The sequence below is a fragment of the Elephas maximus genome, chromosome 15 (assembly GCF_024166365.1).
Source record: "Elephas maximus indicus isolate mEleMax1 chromosome 15, mEleMax1 primary haplotype, whole genome shotgun sequence".
NCBI classification, from domain to species: domain Eukaryota; kingdom Metazoa; phylum Chordata; class Mammalia; order Proboscidea; family Elephantidae; genus Elephas; species Elephas maximus.
In genome coordinates this window covers 48,236,411-48,259,568 of record NC_064833.1, presented here as the reverse complement: position 1 = coordinate 48,259,568, position 23,158 = coordinate 48,236,411, and the positions used below count along the sequence as shown (strand labels likewise).

The 23,158-nt window shown below is 39.3% G+C and overlaps 2 protein-coding genes across 8 annotated transcripts in view; one reads left to right on the top strand and one right to left on the bottom strand.

The window, feature by feature from the left end:
* Positions 1–5,698, top strand: part of CIBAR1 (CBY1 interacting BAR domain containing 1) — a 29,699-nt gene extending 24,001 nt beyond the window's left edge. The window contains exons 6-7 of one of the 2 annotated variants that reach the window (XM_049853745.1): positions 3,283–3,402; positions 5,463–5,698. In XM_049853745.1, coding sequence (XP_049709702.1) covers positions 3,283–3,402; positions 5,463–5,546 — 204 coding nt within the window. In that variant the 3' untranslated portion in view covers positions 5,547–5,698. The remainder of the gene's footprint in view (positions 1–3,282; positions 3,403–5,462) is intronic. The other variant, XM_049853744.1, reaches the window with a different exon arrangement.
* Positions 1–23,158, bottom strand: part of RBM12B (RNA binding motif protein 12B) — a 31,518-nt gene that overhangs the window by 4,806 nt on the left and 3,554 nt on the right. For 2 of the 6 annotated variants that reach the window (XR_007513251.1, XR_007513250.1), the window contains exons 1-2: positions 18,234–19,482; positions 14,545–14,591 (exon numbers count right to left, since the gene is read on the bottom strand). Coding sequence is in view for 4 of the 6 variants with exons in the window: in XM_049853743.1 (XP_049709700.1) it covers positions 11,032–13,947 (2,916 nt within the window). In the remaining 2 variants the exon portion in view is untranslated. Of the gene's footprint in view, positions 1–6,587; positions 13,976–14,544; positions 14,592–18,233; positions 19,483–23,158 lie in introns of those variants that run through there. The other 4 variants (XM_049853743.1, XM_049853740.1, XM_049853741.1 and 1 more) reach the window with 4 other exon arrangements.

Genomic DNA, 23,158 nt, shown 5'->3' with positions numbered 1-23,158 from the left:
ACAATCAATAAATACCCAGAAGGAGAGCAGAGAAGTCTGGGGAGAGTTAGGGGACCTAGGGAAGTAAAGTTATATCAAACAGGTACCAAGGGGTACCAGGTAAATATAAAGTTTATTGGAAATAAGTAAATATACAGAGAGGAACAGAGAAATAGCCTGGCTATTCTTATAGCTATTCCATGCTTTATGAAAACAGCTGAGACCTATTCAGGAAGCAGCTGACTTTTTTCAGTTAGGCACTCTAGTAATATCACAAAGCATCTTACTTTGTTTTTCAAATAAAAAGTACTGTCGGGCCAGTTTTCTCCTTCAAAAGATCCCCTCTGCGGTCACTGCAAAGTATGTTGAAATCTGAGACTCACTCCTAGAAGAGATCTTGGACCATGTTGGAAATTACACTATAGCTAATAAATTAATATTCTTGGAAATCTATTACATTTTGCAACAGGATGTTAATTTTAATATTTAGCTGGTTAGACTTTTATCCCAAGAGTTGTATATTGTCTTCCATTTTCCACTTGGAACTTAATCTTTGCTAGAAGAGTTTAAAAAGGATAGTTCTAACCAAAATATATCCTCCCCAAATATCAGTTAATTAGATCAATGAGTCATCAGTTTTTCTATCGTACTAGGATGCTGAATTGCTCTAAATGAAAGTACCACCTCTTGAGTTGCCCTGTTTCATCCTTGATTCCTTTGGTGTTCGGCAGCTCCCTAAAGTTTAAACAAATACATAGAGAGATGTCCTAGTTTGGGTCTCCCACACATGGGATAATAAACACCATTTATTTTAATTCATTTAATCAGCACCTTCTATTTGCCAGATTACTGTCTTAAACTAGGAGTTGTAAAGATAAAACAGGGCTCCTTGCTAGAGGAACTTAAAACTAGATGTGGAGACAGGGATGTAATCAATTATAAAACATTAAATAGTGTACTGAGGGTATGAATAGTAGGAGCAACTGGCTAGAGAATAGGGAAAAATAGAAGATGACACTTGACTTGGCTCTTGAAGAATGAGTAAGTTTGCTGGAATTCCAGGCTGAGGAGCCAGCACTGCAAAGGCCTAGTATAACATTAGTTCTACATATAGGTCTGGAGGCTGTAAGTGAAGAGTAGTTGGTAGTTCAGGGTGGTCTTAAGCCTTGTATGTCACCTACGGCACTGGACTCTGGGTATTCAGGAGCCACAAGTTTTTGAATAAGGAAATAACATCAGATTTTGGTCTTAAATAAGATCATTCTTAGTAAGTTATAAAGAAAGGTATGTGGAGTCAATAAATCAAAACACAAGCACCCCAGGTAAGAAATTTAGGTAGAATGCTTAGGCTTCTAGCTTGGTGTTCTAGGTGTATGGTAATTTGGGTAATTGCAAAAGTAAATCACTACTAGGCTTCTATGGCTGTTTCAATTAAAGTAAAATTTCAGTTCTTCCGTCACATGAGCCACATTTCAGGTGCTTAGTAGCCACATGTAGCCAGTGGCTACCTTTTTGAACAGTGCAGAACAGCAGGTATTTCCATCACCTCAAAGTTCTATTGGACATCACGGGAACAGGTGGTTCAAAACATGAATATGGCTATCAGAAGAGGATTGGTTGAAGGGTAACCACTAAGCACTGTGTGTAGGTGTGATCTTTCAGAGGAACATGTTTTTTTAAAAAAAAGTGGTGTAAAAGAAACCCTTTAAAAACACTCAGGGTGTAAGAGATGTGGAGAATAGGGCAGCTAGCACAATGAGGGAGGACTGGTGCTATAGTGGTTAAGAGCTCGGCTGCTAACTAAAAAGTCGGCAGTTCTAATCCACCAGCCACTCCTTGGAAACCCTGTGGGGCAGTACTACTCTGTCTTACAGGGTTGTTATGAGTCCAAATCAACTCGATGGCAACAGGTCTGGTTTTTGGTTTTAGCAGATTGAGAGTCTATGATGGCATGAAAAACAAGTTTCAAGGACCGGGTCAGTCAAAATGAAGGGAAAAAAAGACTGGTGATGAAAGCAAGAGCAATTTCAGTGTAGTGTGTTGAGCAGTGAACGGAGACAACATAGAATATTAGAGACTTTTTAAAGGACTAATGTTATACTAAGGAACCCTAGTGAGGCAGAGGTTAAAGCACTCGGCTGCCATCTGAAAGGTTGGCAGTTCAAACCCACCAGCCATTCCACGGGAGAAAGACGTGGCAGTATGCTTCTGTAAAGATTTACAGCCTTGGAAACCCTATGGGGCAGTTCTACTGTGTCCTGTAGGGTTGCAATGAGTTAGAACTGACACCACGGCAGTGGGTTTGGTTTTGGTTTGAACGTTATACTTCAATGTAATTTTAAAAATTTTATCTTGAGCTTGTTTGTAGGTTATAGGAGGAAACCTATGGAAAAAGGAAGCTTTTGTTTATTGGTTTGAAGTTTTGAATAAAGGAAAAATGCATCTTGGAAAGGATCAGAATGATGTTTCCTAAAAAAAAAAAAAAAAAAGGAAAGGATGAGGTGAAGGAGTGAGGGAAAAAGGAGGGAAGTTAAAGGAATTCACACTTGATAACCTTACCTATTACTTCATTTCTATAGAGAGAAATGGGGCAAGAGATAGGAGTGTTTAAGATTTGGAACTACTGCTTTAAGGAAAGAGAACTGACAAGTAACAACATTCCAGATCCTAGATGAGGTTACTACCACTACTACTACCCGTTGCCGTCGAGTCGATTCCAACTCTTAGCGACTTTACAGGACAGAGTAGAACTGCTCCATAGGGTTTCCAAGGAGTGGCTGGTAGATTAACCACTATGCCACCAGGGTTTCCTAGATGAGGTTGGAATCCATAAATTACAGTGGCACCAATTTACTGTTATTGGATTTTCTATAGCAGTGCTGCAGTGAAGTTAAATTGATAGAATTGAGGACTGGCAGAACAGAACGAATCAGAAGCATGAGTTGTAAACATCCCTGCTAGCTAGCAGACTCAGGGTAGGAACTCATGTTTGCCTTTGCGTTTTCCCTGGTAAAAGCACTCAAGTGATTGTTTCATGACTTAGTTACTGCATCATCATCGTATATGGTTCAAATAGAATTTTTTTAGCCTTCATCTTTCCAGGTAACATTATTTTTCTATTTTCTTTTGTTTTCCCTTTAAATTTACAATAAATAATTGGATTTTGGTCCCTGGGCGGCTGGGGGGCGGTCCTGGAGGTTTGCTTTAAAAAAAATCTTAACTAAGAGGAACCTAATTTGGCTTTATAGAGATTTCCATTGTTTAGTACCTGCTTTGTAAGATGCTGTTTTATCATTGCAATAGGTTTTCCGAAACTCTCTGTATCCACCTGATTATTCCTCTCGTTTGGATATCGTAAGAGCAAATTCAAAGTCACCTCTTCAGAGATCGCTGTCAGCTAAGTGTGTATCTGGAACAGGACAGGTGAGCTAGAAACAATAATTTAAAGCAACATGGGCGCCTATACCTTTGGGATTTTCAGTACTAAAAGTGTTTCCCTTCAGCCATATCACCTCATATAACTTATCCTCTCTGGGCCTACTTCCTCCTCTGTAAAATGAAGGTGATGCAAGGTGCCAACTCTTATATCAAGTATCATTTATACTATAATCACATATTACTCTCCAAAGCAGAACACTTGAGAACAGAGGTGGAAAAGGCAGGAGAATGCTAGATTTTTCTCTGGTATAATCTGAAAAGCAGATTCTCAAGTCAGACCCTTAGGCTTAAATCTCTAACGACTTACTGCTGTACCCAGAAATTATACCTAAAAGAAGCTTTTGCTGACCATTATAGACCCAAAAGCACAAAACTTTAGAGAAAAAACCAATTTTCTCTTTTTTTTCTACATCTAGAAAGCCTGACTTCTAGAGGAGGGGTCGACAACCTTTGTCTATAGGGGACTAGAGAGTAAATATTTTAGGCTTTGTAGCCCATATGGTCTTAATCACCTTTAAGAGCAGACATAGACAGTACATAATCACTATGGTTGTGCCCCAAATAAAACTTTATTTACAAAAACAGAAGGCAGGCTGGATTGGCCCAAGGGACATAGCTTGCTGACCCTTGATCTAGGAAGGTATGCCCCTTCATATCTGTTGTTGTCATCAAATCGATGTTCAACTCACAAGAACCCCATGTGACAGAGTAGAACTGCCCCCATAAGAATTTTCTAGGCTGTAATTTTTTTTTTTAATCTTTATAGGAACAGATCACCAGGTCTTTCTCACATGAACCTGATGGGTGGGTTTGAACTGCCAACCTTTTGGTTTAGCATCATTATCTTACCTTTCAAAATTTTAAAAACTGAGCAAAATATTTTCAAAATACAGCTTTTAGGGTAAATTTGACCCAATACCATCTTGAGTCTTTTCTAAGCATTTATTTATTTATTTTATGTATATGCATCTGTCCCCCTAACCAAATTGTATTTTCATTATTCCAGCATTAAGTTTTGACTCTTTAGAACTAGGAATGTTAACCTAAACGGAGGCATGGTGGTACAGTGGTTAAGTGCTCAGCTACTAACCAAAAGGTGAGCAGTTTGAATCCACCAGCAGTTCCATGGGAGAAAAGACCTGAAAATCTGCTCCCATGAAGATTACAGCCGAGGGAACCCTATGGCGCAGTTCTTCTCTGTACTCTAGGGTCACCGTGAGTTGGAATGGACTCACCAGACACAACATTACCTGAGTTAACATTTATAGAGCACTTCAGAATATATCATCCCGAGGTTTTTCATTTATAGAGCACTTCAGAATTTATCATCCCTGGCACTATTGAGATTTGGGGCCTGTTGAATTGTTGGGGAGGGAAGCTATCCTATGCATTATAAAGATGTTAAGCAGCATCCCTTACCTCTACCCAGAAGATGCCAGTAGCACACACACCACCCCTAGCTATGACAACCAGCAGTGTTCCCAGACATTGCTGTATGTCCCTTGGGAGTTAAAATCACTCAGAAATTTTAAGATGACCCAAGTGGCAACAGTCAGGCCTAAAAGCTAAGTAGTGGATTCAGATCAACTTACTCCATTTAAATCACACTACTTTTAAATCAGTATTTGTCTCACTGCCTAGTTGAAATATGCTTATCTTTCCATCCCTTTGATGAGTCTCATTCAAATACTTTTTATTACCCAAGAATTGTTTAAAATATTTTTGACATTTATAATATACTGAGCCTATACTTTTTGCTGAAACAAAGTATGTTATTGAAGCACTGACGACTGTCTGACTGGAATCAAACGGTTAAGTTCATAGTTTTATTCAGAAAATAATATATGATAAATGAAAAAGCTTTGCGGCTGTTTCCAACCTTAAAATTAATAATTCATAGGGAATTTTCATTACTAAAAATTACTTCATGTGAACATTTTTATGAAATATTTTGTTCTGTGTGTACTTTCCTATAAGGGCATATAAAAAGATACACCAAGTATATAAAAATACTTTAGATTTTTAAAACTGTTAACTTTTAACAGGTATCCACCTGTCGACTAAGAAAGGATCAACAAGCAGATGATGATGATGATGAAGAGTTAGACATTACAGAAGAAGAAAATTAATTTTCTTAAGTACACTTCACATTTCTACTTTTATCTTAAAATGACTCAGAATCCAGGATTACTGAACTGTAAAACTTTCTACTAGCTTGATACATTAAACCTCAAAATGAAATACCACTGGAAGTGTAAAAATAAAGGAAATTTATGCTGCCAAAAATGGTTTTAAAAAATACTACACATCAGTGATTTCACTGTCCTGCCTAGTATTATGTGATCTTTTTGTGTAAGTTCCTTTTTTTTTTTTTAAGATTATATACTTAAGTGTATTTCATATTATAATGGTATTATACCTGGTAGAGGTTGCTGTAAGTGGGCGACAAAAACCAAAAAAATCTAACAATTCTACCTGGCTTCTTTTCGGTTAAGACTCCATGCTTTCATCATTACAAAACCACCTCTCCTGGTTAAATACAAAGTATATGCTAAAGCCTCATGTAAAAGTTTCTCTTTTTAACCTTTACTAAAACCTGAAGTGTCATCATTTGATCTATAAATTTACCTTTCAACAATAGTGGAATCAAACAGAATTTTAAAAAATGGGACACCAAGATATGAATGCTTTGCAAAAATACATAAAGCATGTATTTTAGCTTTAAAAAAAAGTCACATTCAACTTGATTCTAGTTTTAAAACAAAGCTGCTGTCAAGCTAAAGCCTTATATGTGGTACAGCTTTTCGAAAGGTAGTTGTGTGGTGAGATGTTGCCTAAGGAAAACAATAAATAAGCATACTTGGAAGATCACTAATCATTAAAAATTCTCCAAAAATTTTACTAGGCAGCCATCTAGTTAATGAAAGGGTGTATATAGTCACTTATTCCTGAAAATATAAAACAATTTAATCAGTATTTTGGTACGTCTGATGCTTTTGTTTCTTAGGATGGGAGATAATTTTGGTATTTCATAGATTCCAGTCAGGCATATAAAAATCCTGAGGTTTATGAACTTGTTTGGGATAACCTGAAAAATAACAGAAAAATAAACTTTCTAGAAAGCTTTTTGACTCGTGAATGATTCTGTTCTTAACAAGGCACTGCTTCCTGAGAATAATCCTTAAGTGGTAAAATGACTACAATACTTGAATATTCAGAACATTTTAAAACAAACCCTAAATGTTAAGGAACTTAGGATTTCACTGCTTTATTATTTTCTCAGCCAGCATTTAAGTTTGGTGTTGCAGTTGGGGAAATACTGAGGTGTTTTAGTATCTCTCTTAAAACCCACTGCTGTCAAGTTGATTCTCACTCATAGCGACCCTATAGGGCAGAGTAGAACTGCGCCCCCCCGCCCCCATTTCTGAGGAGCGCCTGGCGGATTCAAACTGCTGACCTCTTGGTTGGCAGCCATAGTACTCAACCACTACGCCTGCTTACTAACTCACTACTCTTGAGCATCAGTTGCCTTACCTGTACAGCTGAAACAGTGCCTGGCACACTAAGCAATCACCAAATAATTCTGAAATAAAATTTATGTTCTGCCTATCTCTAAGGAATGTTAAGGACAAAAGGAAGTGGGCAGCTGTCCTGACAAATTACCCTATAGCCCTCAATTTATCTCCAAAATGGGAGTAACAACTTTATTAGGATTATCCGTATTATATAGTTAATTCACACATAATTATGGATCATTATGGTGAAATGAGATGTGGCCTTTTGCCTTGGTTCTTTGAAAAAAACGCTTTAGATTTTACCCCTAAACCCTGAGTTTTTGCCCTAGTTTTGTAACCCAGGAGAGGGTTTGTTACATTTCCTGGGTAAACTATAAACTACTTGGTTTGATACTCTTTGCCCAGCTCTGGGCTGAAGGCTGCCAGTGATTAGTATGCACTTTGTAGGGATTGGTCAAGATACTCATGCAAATAGACTACCCATATGTACCCACAGCCATTCCAACTCATCCTTCCCTACAGGACAGGGTGGAACCCCAAGGGGTTTTCAAGGCTGTGAGTTTTTATGGAAGCAGCCTGCCGTATCTTTCTCCCATGGAGCAGCTGGTGGGTTCAAACTGCCAACCTTTTGGTTAGCAGTCAAGCACTGAACTACTGCAGCACCAGGGCTCCTGAAGTGACTAGGCCAATGAGATCACAGGCCTACTATGCAAATGAAGTGTCTGTGATATACTGAGGGGACTGATCAAGTTTGCTGCCGCCCCCCCACCCCGAGGCCATGCCTTAAAATCGTTAGGTGTATATATTCAGCTAACCCCAAGAGGTCTTCCAGACAAAGAGCAGCAGGAAGCAGAAAACAGGAGGCAAGGAACCTCCTGAAAGCCATAACATGAATCAAGGGCTATAACACTGAAGAGGCCTGTAAGGGGCCCAGAGGCAGAGCCACGGCAACCAGGGCCAAACAGCAGTCAATGGTGATAGCAGGAATGCCAAAAGCAGAGACACCTGTCCTTAGGGGGCACTGCACACTGACAAGGAGGCAGACATGGTGGCAACAGCTGCAGAGTGACCCCACCCTCAAGGAGGGTCTCCAAGCAGCCTCCAGGAAGCTGGGCCTCGCTGCTCTGCATCTTCTGCTCCCTCCTGCTGGTATGGGCACCACACCCAGCGTCTGGCCTCCTCCAAAACCAGTCTATGCACAGATGCGCAGAAAGCACCTAGCCAGCAGGTGCCTGTTCTGGGTCCTCCGCTCCTGTGCTGAATGAGGCCCTGCAGCTCAAAACTCTCTGGGGTGGGAGAAAGGAAAGCAGCATCGCAGAGGGTGTTTGGAAGAAACGTGTGCAGCATACGAGTTTAATGACATCTCAAAGTCAGCTCAACTGGACGTGAAGCCTACCCCCTCGGGACAGGTGCAGCCAGGCTCCCAGCTCCTTCAAGGGCAGAGTGTGCTCCAGGATGCAGGGCTTACAGGGATGGGAGGGATGCTCTGATCCAGCACCAGATGAAAGTGAAGTGGTTTAAGCCATGGGCCCTCTAGTCACACAGCCTGGCTTTATCCAGCTTGGTCTCCTCCAAACCTCCTCTCCAGAGGAATACTCTGTAACTGGACTCACCGCAATGAGCCCATCGGGAAACCTTACCTGTTATTTCTATGATTATATATATATATATAAAAAAAAAAAGGACAAATGGTCTGAAAACAAAAACCCTCCACTTTCACTTAATGCCGACTTTCGCATAACCACCTGGTTTTTGGAACCTAACCAAGTGAGAAATAGGTGTATTCTCTTTTGTGTTTGAAACTGGTGGTGTGCTGGTAAAAACAGCTCTCTGGGTAAAAAAGCCCTGATTTGCTCCATTTGGTAATTTCCATGGTTTAAGTGCTCCTGTCACAGCCAATTTATCAATGAAGGCAGAACTGGAAAGAGATGTATCAATTAATTTTAAAATCAAAATACTATTTATTAGGTTGTTCTTAGGTGCCATCAAGTCAGTATCAACTCATTGTGACCCTGTGTGACAAGAGAACTACCCCACAGGGTTTTCTAGGCTGTAATCTTTCTCCTGTGGGGCCACTGTGTAGGTCTGAACTGCCAACTTTTCATTTAGTAGCTAAGCACACTTAACCACTGCACCACCAGGGGGTCCTAGCTGTTTACTATAGTTGGTGTCTTACCACCACCCAACTCCATTCCAGTTTGAGTAGTTGTTCCACAGAAAGTGATGTTAAGCTTCAGCTTAGGTTTATTGATATGCAGTAGAGAAGTGTTAAGTCTTCCATACATTCCTCAGGAAGGCTGATCAAATGATCGACATAATCTTTGAACATTTAAAAATATCACCTCCTCTATTTTGTTCATTGTGTTTCATTTGGATATTTCAAATTCCCCTATTTATAAGCTTACTTTAAAAAGCCTTATTAAAGAGCTTTATAGAGCCAAGCTTAACAGTTTATTCATTCTATTAGCACGCAGAATAATCAGAATATTCACTATAATTAAACTCAAGTTTTATTCCTGTTTGCTCAGTGTGAAATATCTCTGGATCAAAGAATGGAGGGCAGTAACTTTATGTAAACTGTAAAAGGTCAACCAGAATCAAATGCTTGATAAAATGAGTAATTTTGTACCATGTGAATCAGAAGCCAATATATTTGAGTATCCAAGCGACCCTGAGTATTCAAGAACTTTTAAGGTTACTTTGTCTTTTGTTATCAATTTTTGAGCACTATCGTTTTCCAATGCTATTGCTAAAGCAACAATGGAGGTAAAAGAACATACATATATGTTCCCCTTAAAAATAACTTAATATTTCACTAAAATTTAAAATACTGTTTAATAAAGTGAGGCAGCAAAAAGGTTAAGGGCGTGAACTGGAGTCAGTGGTCTGTGTGGGCTGAAATTGGCTCCATGGTTTACCTACGGTGACTTAACCCCTCTAAATGTCACGATCCTCATCTGTGAAGTGAGGTAAATAATAAGCCCTATGCTTCTTAGGAAATATTGAGACTATGCCTGTAAAGCACTTATAGTACCCAGCACGTAGTAAGTGCCCAATAAATATTATGAGTAGAAAAATAAAATCTAGCATTTGCAAAATGTCTACACTAGATACTGAATAGCAAAGATAACAAAATGCAATCTCAGGAAAATCTTATGAAACTTTTTTAGATGGATAAAGTTTTGAAACTACAAAATGAAAACTCAGTAACATACAAATTATATAAACTATCAGTAAATCCTTACAAGAAACAAAAACTATCCATTTGTCTGATCCTTCCCAGCATAAGCCTGAAAGTCCCTTTGCGCCTATAATTACATTCTTATTGTTTTAAAAAAGTCTTTTGAGTTAATCTTGTCAATTTGGTTGATGAGATGTTGAAGCCACAGAACTATACATAGCACTATACACTATTACAGAACGTTTGCTTTGTTTAATGTAGCTGCTGAAAATGTCAAATACAAGTAGTAAAGCTAATTAGTTTATCTATTCAGTTGCAATTTTTTATTTTTATAAAACTTTGCAATTATGAACATGGCAACTTTAAGAATCCTACTATGCTTTTTACATAAGAAATTTCAGGTTCACAGTCTGTTTATTTTGAACTATCATATATTTAACAGAAGGCTTAACACAGTAATATCCCAGATGGGCAAGAGGGCATTAGGTCTGCAGACAGGTAGCAAAGAAAATGCCAAACCTGAACAATCAGTTACTGACCATTTCCTTACAGTTTGAGTAAAAGACATAGACTACAGAATGAAAAACAAAAGTGAATATAAAATCTTCCCCAAATACAACTCTACTTTATACAAATCTTGAGATTTACCCAACACATCGACAAGAATGAACTCAAGAAATTAGCTCTCCCACTGTCCAAAAAAAAAAAAAAAAATGTAATTTTAAATTAGAAAAAGTGAATGACAATTTGCAAGCAAAAGAAAACCAGGTTAACATTCTACTATTTACATTTGTTCTATTCAAAGGTCAAATTAAAATGTTTTTTCCATTAGATAATTAAAAATAAACTTAAAAAAACAAAACAAATGCATTTTACTGCGTCAATACTGTGGGATGGTACTGAATTTACAAATGCTCTCTAGAGCAAAATTAACTTCACTTTGCGTGGCCCAACTGGCCTATCATTTAGATCTTTAATAGCAGCCACAGCTTCATTATAGTTTATCATTGTAACAATGGCTTCCCCTATAGGTAATCCTTTCTCATTATACTGTATTGAAACGGAATCCGGTATGACTTTATAACCATGAAAAAAGTCTAAAATTTCATTTACATTAGCTTTAAATGGAAGATTCATTATCTTAATAGGAGTTACTCTATCTGAACCACAATTTAGTTTTGGATCAGGCATAAATCTCCCCTCAGGAAAATCCCCCATATTACGCTTTCCAAAATCAAACTTGCCACCTTCTGGGCGACCAAAACTCACAAAAGGGCGATGATGACCTCTAAAATCATCAGGTGGACTCCTAAACTGCTCACCAGCAGGTCTAAAATTATCAGAAAGTCTGGGGTCCTCTTCCAGAGCTCCCCTGAAGTCCTCCTCAGGGAGCTGCCTGAAGTCCTCATCAGAAGGGCATCTAAAGTCTTCCTCTCGGGGGCTCCTGAAGTCCTCATCAGGAAGGTGCCTAAAGTCTTCATCCGGAGGGCCCCTGAAGTCTTCATCTGGTGGGTGCCTGAAATCTTCCTCTCGGGGCCGCTTGAAGTGCTCCTGGGGTGGCCGCCGGAAATGCTCCTGGGGTGGCCGCCGGAAGTGCTCCTGGTGTGGGCGCCGGTAGTGCTCCTGGGGCGGCCGCCTGAAATGCTCCTGGGATGGCCGCCGGAAGTGTTCCTGGGGCAGCCGTCTGAAATGCTCCTGGGGCGGCCGCCGGAAGTGTTCCTGAGGTGGCCGCCTGAAATGCTCCTGGGGTGACCGTCTAAAGTCTTCCTCAGGAGAATGCCTGAAGTCCTCCTCGGGGGGCCGCCTCCAGTCCTCCTCATCAGGGGGCCGCCTGAAGTCCTCCTCAGGAGGCCGTCTGAAGTCTCCTTCAGGTGGTCGCCTCCAGTCCCCCTGGGGAGGCCGCCTGAAGTCCTCTTCAGGTGGTCGCCTCCAATCCTCATCAGGTGGTCGCCTAAAGTCTCCCTCAGGAGGCTGCCTCCAGTCCTCCTTGGGAGGCCGCCTGAAATCCTCCTTGAGTGGTCGCCTCCAATCCTCTTCAGGAGGCCGTCTCCATTCTTCCTCCCTAGGGTGCCTGAAGTCCTCCTCAGGAGGCCGCCTGAAATGCTCCTCCTGAGGGTGCCTGAAGTCTTCCGGAGAGTGCCTGAAGTCCTCTGGAGGGCGCCTGAAGTCCTCTGGAGAGTGCCTGAAGTCTTCTGGAGGGCGCCTATCAGACTGTCTGAAATCTCCCTGGGGATGCTTAAAATTGTCCAACTTCTTCACATCCTCTAGCTGATGCCTGAAGTTTTCAGAAGTGCCAACTGAGTATACTTGTGGCTCTTTTGAGTCAAATGAATGGGAATGGTCATCTCTATCATGTGGCTGTGAATGGTCTTGCATTTTCTCACTGGACATCAAGGAAAAATTTACACCAAACTCCTGCATTTGTGCCTCAGATATAAGTCTTAACAATACCTCTGTCCCCAAGAATCTTCGCCGGTTTAAACGTTCAGCTTTCACGGCTTGTTCTTCTGATCTAAATTTTACCAGTGCTTCTCCCAAACCAACTCCCTTGCCATCATAAAGCAAGTAAATGTCATCCTCCTCAAGAGAAAAGTCTGCAAAGAACTTTTGTACTTCAACTTTTGTGACATCGAATGGAAAATTTCTTATATATATGCATACCTTCTGGCCAGAGTAGCCTTCTTCAGAATATTTTTGTGAAACATGTCCAGGCCTCTCTTTCTCTACCGACCCTGGTCTTTTCGTTTCATAATATTCCATTAACCTCAGCACTCTTTTTCTAGAAATTGGATCAATATGAATTGGACGATACTGTATGATAGTCTTATGTAAAGCCAGAGCAGTATAAAAGTCTTTCAAAGTCTTGAACATCACCAAGGCGTATCTTGTTCTCTTTTCATTTTTATATAAAAATGTAATCTGTTCATTACTCAGATCAGTATCTCTGAAGAAACTTTTTAAATCTCTTTTGCTAATACCTAGAGACAGATTTTTTAAATGAACATAATGTCCAACAGGGGAACGAGAACGTGTTCTTCTAGGAGATTTTGAATGAGACCGTTTTCGAGAATGTCTATCATTGATTCCTCTTGCTGGAGAATGTTCTTCAGTTCTCATTGGAACGTCATCCTGCTTACCACCACAATGAATCCACTGTTGTTCTGAGCTTTGCATTACTTCTATAAATCTTGAACCCATAAAACTTCTATGACATTTAAGACCTCCTGAAGCATCAATACACGAAGCAAATTTTACTATGGCATCACCATTATTTCGGCCATCGTGAAGTTTTAAGAAAATTACTCCATCCACACACAAACCAGCAAAAAAAACACGAACATCATCTTCATTTACTAAGTAAGGCAAACCCCGTAGAAATAAGTAAGGATTTTTGGCTCTCGCTGGCCTTGTGCTTCTTGGCTTTAAATCACCACGTCCTGTACCATTGGTGTGAAACTCGGCATCTTGATATTCAGAATTACTTGCTTCTTCCTTAACAGCCCCAGCAAAATTAGATAGGCTGCCAGCCCCTGATCCCCCAGATTCTGGTCGCTCTCTTCCTGTGCGATCAGTTCTTTTCATTTCTATCGTCTTCTGCATTTCCGCCTTGCTACTAAGAAAGAGCTCTACATATGAATCCTTGATAAGCCCTCCTGAACGACTTATGGCACGTCTTGCATCTTCATCTGTGGCAAAAATAATAAAAGCCTCCCCAACTTCCCCTCCAATTATATGCACTCCTCCATCAGGAATAGTCAATCCCTTGAAGAAGTGACGAATATCCACAGGCCCCGCAATAAAAGGAAGCCCCAGTAAACGGATGACTACAGCCATGCTGAGCTCAAACAACAGCAATAATGACCTGCAGACAAAAAGGTACACATAATAGCAAATCTTATTTTTGAAGTACCTTAGCCCAAACTAAGCTTAATAATTGTTTCCTACCTCCTTCAGCATTTATAAATGACAAGATACAAATTCACAGAGACAATGACCCTATCTAATTCTTAAGAAAGCAAAGAATAAACTTACTCCCATCTAAACATACAAATAAACCAACTACTTTGAAAAAACATATCACCTATCCTAAATAGTATAAACATCAAAAATATCAAATCTTCCCTTCTAAATCTGCCAAATGTTGCTTCACAACAAGACCAAACTATTTTCAGATTCACTTAACAACGTATCTTCTACTGAACCATGAGAGATTTGTTTTAGTTTACCAACCATGATGAATTTTAAATATTTAGAAAGGCCATCAATGGTCAGTATATAATTACTGTTCATGATAGTAAACTGTCTACCACTAGCACATCACTGGCCAGACATAAAGAACAGAATCCGTGTATGCCTGCATGTACTATTCTACTTTACTTTTTTTTTTTTTTTAAAAGCCTCTGTGAAAAGCCTTAAGCTCTGGTATCTTACCTTTTTTAATTTCTTGGAGACCTGTTAATTCTGTAAAATCAACTTAACTGTGGAAAGAAAATGAAATATAATTAATCCTTGGACCCTGTAATTGATCTTAAACAACACCAAATTAGGATATCCATTTCAAAATTCCTATCGAAAGTGAAGCAATATAAACCAAAAAAAAAAAAAACCAAACCCGTTGCTGTCAAGCCGATTCCAACTTATGGCGATCCCATGTGTTACAGAGTAGAAAAGCTTCATAGGGTTTTCTTGATTGCACTCTTTATGGAAGCAAACTGCCAGACTTTTCTTCCACGGCTCTGCTGAGTGGGTTCCAGCCACCAACCTTTAGGTTAGTAGATAAGCACAAACCATTTGCACCACCCAGGGACCAACCAAAGCAATATAAGGAACCATAATTACGGACATTACAAAATGGCTTACTTTGTTTCAAGAGAAAATTAATTATCCTTTAGCAAAACGGTATGGGAAAAATGCAAAATCCAAGCAGACATCTGCAAATTATTTAAAAACAAGAAACTTCCTGAACACTAAAAAAAAGACTGTTCACTGACTGGAAGTGGTAAGACGGGTGATGGAAATGTTCTATATTTTACTGGAATGTTGGTTACATGGCTGCATAAATTTATCAAAACTCATTGAATTCCATCCTTCATAAGGTGTGTGCATTTCACTGTATACAGACTTTACGTCCATTAAAAACAAACTGCTTTACAAGTAAAATCTCAATTTAAGAATACCAAAAATTCCAAAAAAAACCTTCCATTACTTCCACTTATGAAAAGACCAAACGTCTAGCTCGCCCTGATGTCCAACTCCTCTGCCATTCTCTTCCTTTTCAAAACATTAAGACTAATCAAATATAAGGCAACCATTTAAAATTATATAATAAAACACCAACACTTGAAATTCAAAAATCATTTTTAAAACAAATTCAGATCAATGGCTATTATTTGGATACAACGTTGTTAAGTTCTGCTTAAATACAGCTCACACTTCCAAACATAAAACTCCATTTCCTGACTCTTCATTGTAGAGATGTTCTGGGGTTACAAACTTTATATAAATTTCCCCTCAATTTGACTAGGCTGAACCAACCCCTATTTGCAGGAACTGGTTACCCAATAAGCAAGGTAGACACATGGGCTTACTTACTAATCTGTAGTGCACAATTTCACCTATTTACACAAGCAAGCCTAGGCTACCTTGCTAATGTAAGCCTTCGCAGTGCTTTGCTTAGTGGTTAATTCACCCCTGCCAACTCAAAACAAATTCACCACAATCACCTTTCACTAGGGCATGTGCTGCTTTGAAATCACTGAAAAGGCTTTGAGCCTTTTCTTCCACTAAAAAAACCCAAAACTCACTGCTATTGAGTTGATTTCAACTCACAGCTATCCTAATAGGGCAGAGAAGAACTGCCCCATATGGTTTCTAAGGCAGTAAACCTTTACAGAAGTGGACTGCCACATCTTCCTTCCAGAGTAGGTGGTGGATTCAAACCACCAACCTTTCATTAGCAGCTAAGTGCTTTAACCAAAATCAAATATCTCAACATCACTCCTTGTCTTAAATTCCTAAAACAATTAATATTAGAATTCATCTCCAGCCAAACAGAAAATTGTGCAGTAAATACAGAATCTTATTATGCCAAGAGGTTTATTTCATTTCAAACAACTAGCCTGCACTCTACTGAGGAAACCTAAATGACACTGTAGAAAAGCAAAAACGCATTAATTTGGCATATTCGGAGGTTACCAACTTTAACAACTTAAAAATCTAAAACCCTGCTTTTTAAGAAAACTATATCTAATACTTTCAAGGATACCCAAACTAACAATACTTAAGCTTTTAAACCTGCTAAATTAGTAATGGTACATTCTTATGTTTTTAATGTGCAAATGTTGTTGCTTAATTCAGTACTTCCAGTTAAATAGTACTGTTCCACAAAGCGTAGTCTGAAAGGTTTATTTTCCTTTAAAATGGGTCCATAGCCTAAGCTTTTTAAACTACAAGCTAAACTAATGTATCAAGAAATTACGTGGGAAATCCTACATCCCAATTATCATCAATGCCAAATTACTGGGGTTTAATTTTACTATAAAAATATCACGGTATCAAAAAAAAAAGTGTCTTTGACAATCCAAAATCCACACCAATATTTCAAAAACTGTAAATGGCTTCTGAACAGTTGTCCACACTAAAGTTTCAAAACTCCTTCCTATACACGTTGCCTTAGCAACTTTACAACTTATAAAATATTTTAAAAAGCAGCGTTTAGGATAATTTTGTCCCTCCTAAATCCTTCTTAAAAAATTGAAAAGGCGTTTATTCTAAGAACATAAATGCATCTACAAATAAGAGAAACTGGGGACAAATGTTTCAAGTAGTAATTACACAACGAATTCAAAAAATCTCTAAAAATTTATCCTAACTTAAAAACTATTTTTTAATTAAGTAGTCCCATGAGTACAAATCTCATGAATTCCAATTCAAGCAAACTATATAAAGTTTGTTCTAATTTACCAGTCAAATCAAATGCTTAAACGTTTTTTGACCTAGAGATGGTAGGGGACCATCTATAAGAGACCAGCTCTCCATATGAGCATTTTTCCTATGATTCTCCCATTAGCTATTTCCTTAAGCAAATTTCTCAGAAGTTCTATTCATAGAACATTAAATTACACATAAAGCCAAATACACAAAATATCTAAAGTCCTGCACTTAAAAATTTTCTACTTTTAAATGCAACGTAAGTACTCTGTGTTGATTTAGACACAGTGAGCTGCTGGAGTTATAACTTACGGGGAAAAAAAAGAGGGTCCCTCAAATCTCATTTAAGGGTAAGTTACTGAAATTAATAAGCTCACTTTAAATATTTTTCCTGATTTTATCCATGGGTTCATCTCAATTACCGTTATTACTAAACAATATGTGTATCTTCTAAGCAAGATTAAACAGAAACGAGGGAGTGGGCCTTAATTTAAATATTATCTCAGATCCATTTGCTCTTAACTCGCAAATAAGTTATTTTCCAGACCTAGTGAAGGAAAAATCTCCTACTCTTTGCCTGCGACTCTTTGCCGTAAAACCCAAAGTTATGATGAAGCACAAATTATAAACGTGTTTCCCTTGCAAAGAATAATCTACCCAGCCCACAATTATTCTTTTTGATGATGTGCCTTTTATAACGTAGGCATGACGACACAGAACCACAGCCCCCAATTAAAAGAAAAAAAAAACCGTTGCCGTTGAGTCGATTCCGACTCATAGTCCCCAAGAGGAACTGTAAACGAAGCCGATTCCACACGGTACAGATTTCCCATAATATTCATCATCCTCAAGCGTGGATCATCCGAAGGCATCGATTCTATAGCCCAAAGCCTTTGTCCACACTCCCAGGGGTTAGAGCTTCATTCTTTCATGCCAGGCCAAAGTTGCTACGTGGGATCCGCCGCTGTCGCCAGGCCTTCAGCCAAAATCATCCTTCAAATCAACCCGGACCGCCCAACCTCCGTGCCTTTGTTACACCGTCCACACGGCATATTTACCACCCTAAAACGCCGAAGGGTGAACTGCCCCCAAACCGAACTGAAACATTTTGGTCCCTCTGAAGCCTAACGAACCGGTCCTTCAGCACTTTTCTGCCACCACAGACGATGACATAGCAAATAAAAAAATACCTATAAAATCCTTCGAAATCTTCAATCTCAAGATCGCTGGGAAGCGCGCGCACGAACACAAACACCACCACATGCAAGCTGACGGGAGAGTCGACGTTAGGCAAAAACAGTAAGTGCCCTCACAACAGAAGCTACTCTAGGTCTGGCGCGGCCCCCGGCCCCGCCTTTCCCTGTTCTTCCGTCTAGTCGCCAATCCTTCCCCCACCCTCGACGCCCAAAGGGTACTGCTTCGCACTTGACAATAAACACACACCACTGCTGTCGAGTTGGACACACAAGGCTGTGTATGAGGAGGACACTCCCCGTCGCAGCAGCCTCCACAAAACGCGTAGGGACCTCAGTGAGCGTTGAAGAAAATGGCGCCGCTCACCCCTCCGGTCCGGACAAACGGACGTAGTTTGCCCATGCGCTCTCCAGGAATAACCAACTACCCTAGCGGCTCAGCGGCGTTTGCGCACGCGCACTGTCGCCAACCCGCTTCCGCTCGTTAAGGGGCGGGAGGCTGGGCCTGGCGAACGCGCCAAGCGGTCCCGCGTTCCTGAGTTTATGCGCATGCTCATATTACTCCCAATCCTTGAGCCTTGACCCGGAAAAGGCAGAATTCAGAAACAAGGGGTCAAGCGACTGGAGTACTGGAAACTTCAACAAATAACTGCCAAACTACAGGAGATAAACGTTCGAGGTGTCCGGGAGTTAAGGAAAAAAAATAAAATAAAAATAAGGAAAGCGATGCAAATAAACAGAAAAGTTGCCGCTATCTTTGCCATTTCAGTGCTGTTGTTACCGTGCAACATAAGCATCTTCTGAAGCCGCTTTTTGTAAACTGTAAAAGGCCACAGGAATGTTAGTCTTACTACCTTACATGTTCGCCTGGTACAATGCCAACATCCAGGGGCTTAATAAGTGCATGTTTAGTCAATTTTATAGACATTAATAACTTCATGAAGAAGTGCCTTTATAAATGTGTTGTTCCCACCCTCAGGTTTTTTGAAAGGAGACCAGATGGCCTAATCCTGAACATTGGGAAGCAAAAAGTACAGTTGTCACCTGATCTTTGACAAGGGCCCAAAGTCTATCAAATGGAGAAAAGACAGTCTTTTTAAGAAATGGTGCTGGCAAAACTGGATGTCCATCTGTAAAAAAATAAAACAGGACCCATACCTCACACCATACACAAAAATAATTCAAAATGGACCAAAGGCCTAAACAGAAAACCAAAAACTATAAAGACCATAGAAGAAAATACAGGATCAACGCTAGAGACCCTAATATATGGCATTAACAGGATACAAACCATAGCTAAAAAAAAAATTAAGCTAGATAACTGGGATCTTCTAAAAATTAAGTACTTAATGGTCATCAAAAGACTTCACCAAAAGAGTAAAAAGAACCTACAGACTGGGAAAAAGTTGGGGGCTATTACAAATCCAACAAAGGTCTAATCTGTAAAACCTACAGGAAAATCCAACACCTGTACAACAAAAAGACAATCCAATTAAAAAAAACAGGCAAAAGAAATGAACAGACACTTCACCAGAGAAGACATTCAAGTAGCTAACAGACACATGAGGAAATGCTCTGCATCACTAGCCATTAAAACCCAAAAAAACCAAACCCACTGCTGTCGAGTTGATTCTGGCTCATAGCAACCCTATAGGACAGAGTAGAACTGCCCCGTAGAGCTTCCAAGAAGTGCCTGGTGGATTCAAACTGCCGACCTTTTGGCTAACAGCCATAGTGCTTAACTACTACACCATCAGGGTTTCCATTAGAGAAATGCAAATCAAAACCACACTTAGATACCATTTCATCCCCACATTACTAGCACAAATCAAAACAACAGAAAATAACATTTTGGAGAGGCTGCAGGGAGACTGAAACTCTTATACACTGCTAGCGGGAATGCAAAATGGTACAACCACTATGGAAAATGATATGCACTTCCTTAGAAAGCTAAAAATACCATATGATTCAGCAATCCCACTCCTAGGAATATATCCTAGAGAAATAAGAGCTGTCACACGAATAGACATATGCACACCCCTGTTCATTGCAACATTGTTCACAATAGCAAAAAGATGGAAACAACCTAGGTGCCCATCAACAGATGAATGGATAAACCAACTACGGTACATTCACACAATGGAGTACTATGAAACAATAAAGAATAATGATAAATCTGCAAAACCTTTTACAACATGGATCAATCTGGAGGGCATCATGCTGCGTGAATTAAGTCAATCACAAAAGGACAAATATTGTATGAGACCGCTACTATAAAAACTCATGAAAAGGTTTACACACAAAAAGAAACAATCTTTGATGGTTACAAGGGAAGGGAGGGGTGGGGATGGAAAAACACAATAGATAAGTGCTAACTTTGGTGAAGGGTAAGACAGTACACAACTGTCTAAGGCAAGGTCACGGAAGCTCCATAGACACATCCAAACTCCCTGAGAGACTGAATTACTGGGCTGAGGGCTGTGGAGACCATGGTCTTGGGGAACATCTAGCTCAACTGACATAACATAGTTTATAAAGAAAATGTTCTACATTCTACTTTGGTGAGTAGCATCTAGGGTCTTCAAAGCTTGTGATCAGTCATCTAAGATACTCCACTAGTCTCACCCTGTTGGGGGCAAGGGAGAATGAAGAAAACCAAAGATATAAGATTAGTCCAAAGGACTAGTAGACCACAACTACCAAAGATTCCACCAGACTGAGTCTAGCACAACCAGATGGTACCTGGCTACCACCATTGACTGCTCTGACAGGGATCACAATAGAGGGTCCCGGACAGAGCTGGAAAAAATTGTAGAACAAAATTCTAACTCACAATAAAGACCAGACTTACTGGCCTGACAGACTGGAGAAACCCCAAGAGTATGGCCCCTGGACATCCTTTTAGCTCAGTAATGAAGTCACTCCTGAGGTTCACCCTTCGGCCAAAGATTAGACAGGCCCATAAAACAAAACAAGACTAAAGGGCACACCAGCCCAGGGGCAAGGATTAGAAGGCAGGAGGGGACAGGAAAGCTGGTGATTGAGAATCCAAGAGCAAGAAGAGAGAGTGTTGACATGTTGTGGGCTTGGTAACCAATGTCACAAAACAGTATGTGTACTAATTGTTTAATGAGAAACTAGTTTGTTCTGTAAAACTTCATCTCAAGTACAATTAAAAAAAAAAAAAAGATTACAGCTTTGGAAACCCTATGGGGCAGTTCAACTCTGTCCTATAGCATCGCTATTAACTGGAAGTGACTTGAGGGCAACAGATGTGGTTTTTTGGTTTTACATAAAAAGGTAAAAATTATTAGTGTTTCACAACAAAACCCAGTTTTTAAATTTCTTCCTGCCTTCTGTCTCACATCTATCAAATACATTGTTTTCTCTCTGAGACACAGAACTTTCGAAAAGTCAAATGGGTTAAATTTCCCTTGAAGCAATTCAGTTGCCTAGCAATAAACAATATCATTATAATACATGCCATTTTCTCATAGTGGCATTCTCATTTTTATTGGTCTTGGAGTGAAAAACCAAATATTTGAACATATTAGTTTTAATTTCAATACAATTATAAAGATGAATTAAGTATTCCATATTTTGAAGGCGATATTTTTTTACTTTTTTTTTTTTTTTAAGAAATAAGATTTTTATGTTACCTTAACTTGGTGAGATTACAAGTTTCTTGAACTTTCCTTTGTACCCACCATAATGCCTAAGAGATGCTCTGACTGAATTGTTACATAATAACCTTTGGAAGGGAGGGAAGCAGGGGAAAGGAGAGGGAGAGGAGGGAAGTGAGGCAGGTAGGAATAGAGGAATGGAGGGGCAGAAGGCAACCAAGTCAGCAAATTTTGTAGTTTTGACTTTGACAGATGAAGGCATACATTTTCTTTATAACTGTGTGTCTCCTATGTCACTACTGAAAGGCTTCAAACTCAGGGATTTTTTTTTTTTTTTAAGAGAAAGTTATTCCCACGGTTGACTTGGTCCTTGGTCTTGAGAATTTATAAACATTTCATGTATATTTATGTGTGTTATTTTTGATAGCTAATTTAGATAAACTCATAAATTTATAAATACGCATTACATACTATTAGGTTTCTTTCCAAGATCCCTTTTCAAATGATTCCCTGGTGGTGTAGTGGTTAAGAGCTAGGCTGCTAACCTAAAGGTCCACAGTTCAAACCCACCAGTCACTCCTTGGAAACCCTTTGGGGCAGTTCTACTATGCCCGATAGGGTCACAATGAGTTGGAACAGACTTTGGACCTAGCAACAGAGTTTTTAAAAAATCACTTTTTGGATCCATGCTACTATAAATTTTGTTCTAGATTATCTGTTTTTGAGAGGTACACTTCAACAGAAAATTATTTCCCTAAGTTCACAAAGAATCAGTAAGTTGCTAGCAATGTTTTCCAGTGGTAGTCTCAAAATAGAACCTTCAAAAGCTTTGAAGTTTTAACAGTTACCTGACTTTGTTAAAAATGAAGTCATTAACAAGGAAAGCCTTTATGATATTGATAGGAGGTGGATTTCAATCTAGGCAATTAAACAATAAATACATATTTATAGGCTAAGTAAAATATCACAGAATGATTTGATTAATGTACATATAATTTGTGGAATAAGTGTTTCCCTTTGTGTCATTGGTTACTCAAAGACTGGATGTCAGAAAAAAGTTCAAAAAAAAATTTTTTTGCATATATCAGAATGAAAATCAGATGTTGATATCAAATAGTGACAATAAAAAACAAAAAACAAATTCATTGCCATCAAATCAATTCAAATTCTGCTACACCACCAGGGTTTCCAATGGTGTCAATACACACACACACGCACACACACACACACACACCTGTTGCCATCGAGTCCATTCCACCTCATCCAAGAAAAAACCAAACCCATTGCGGTTGAGTCTAT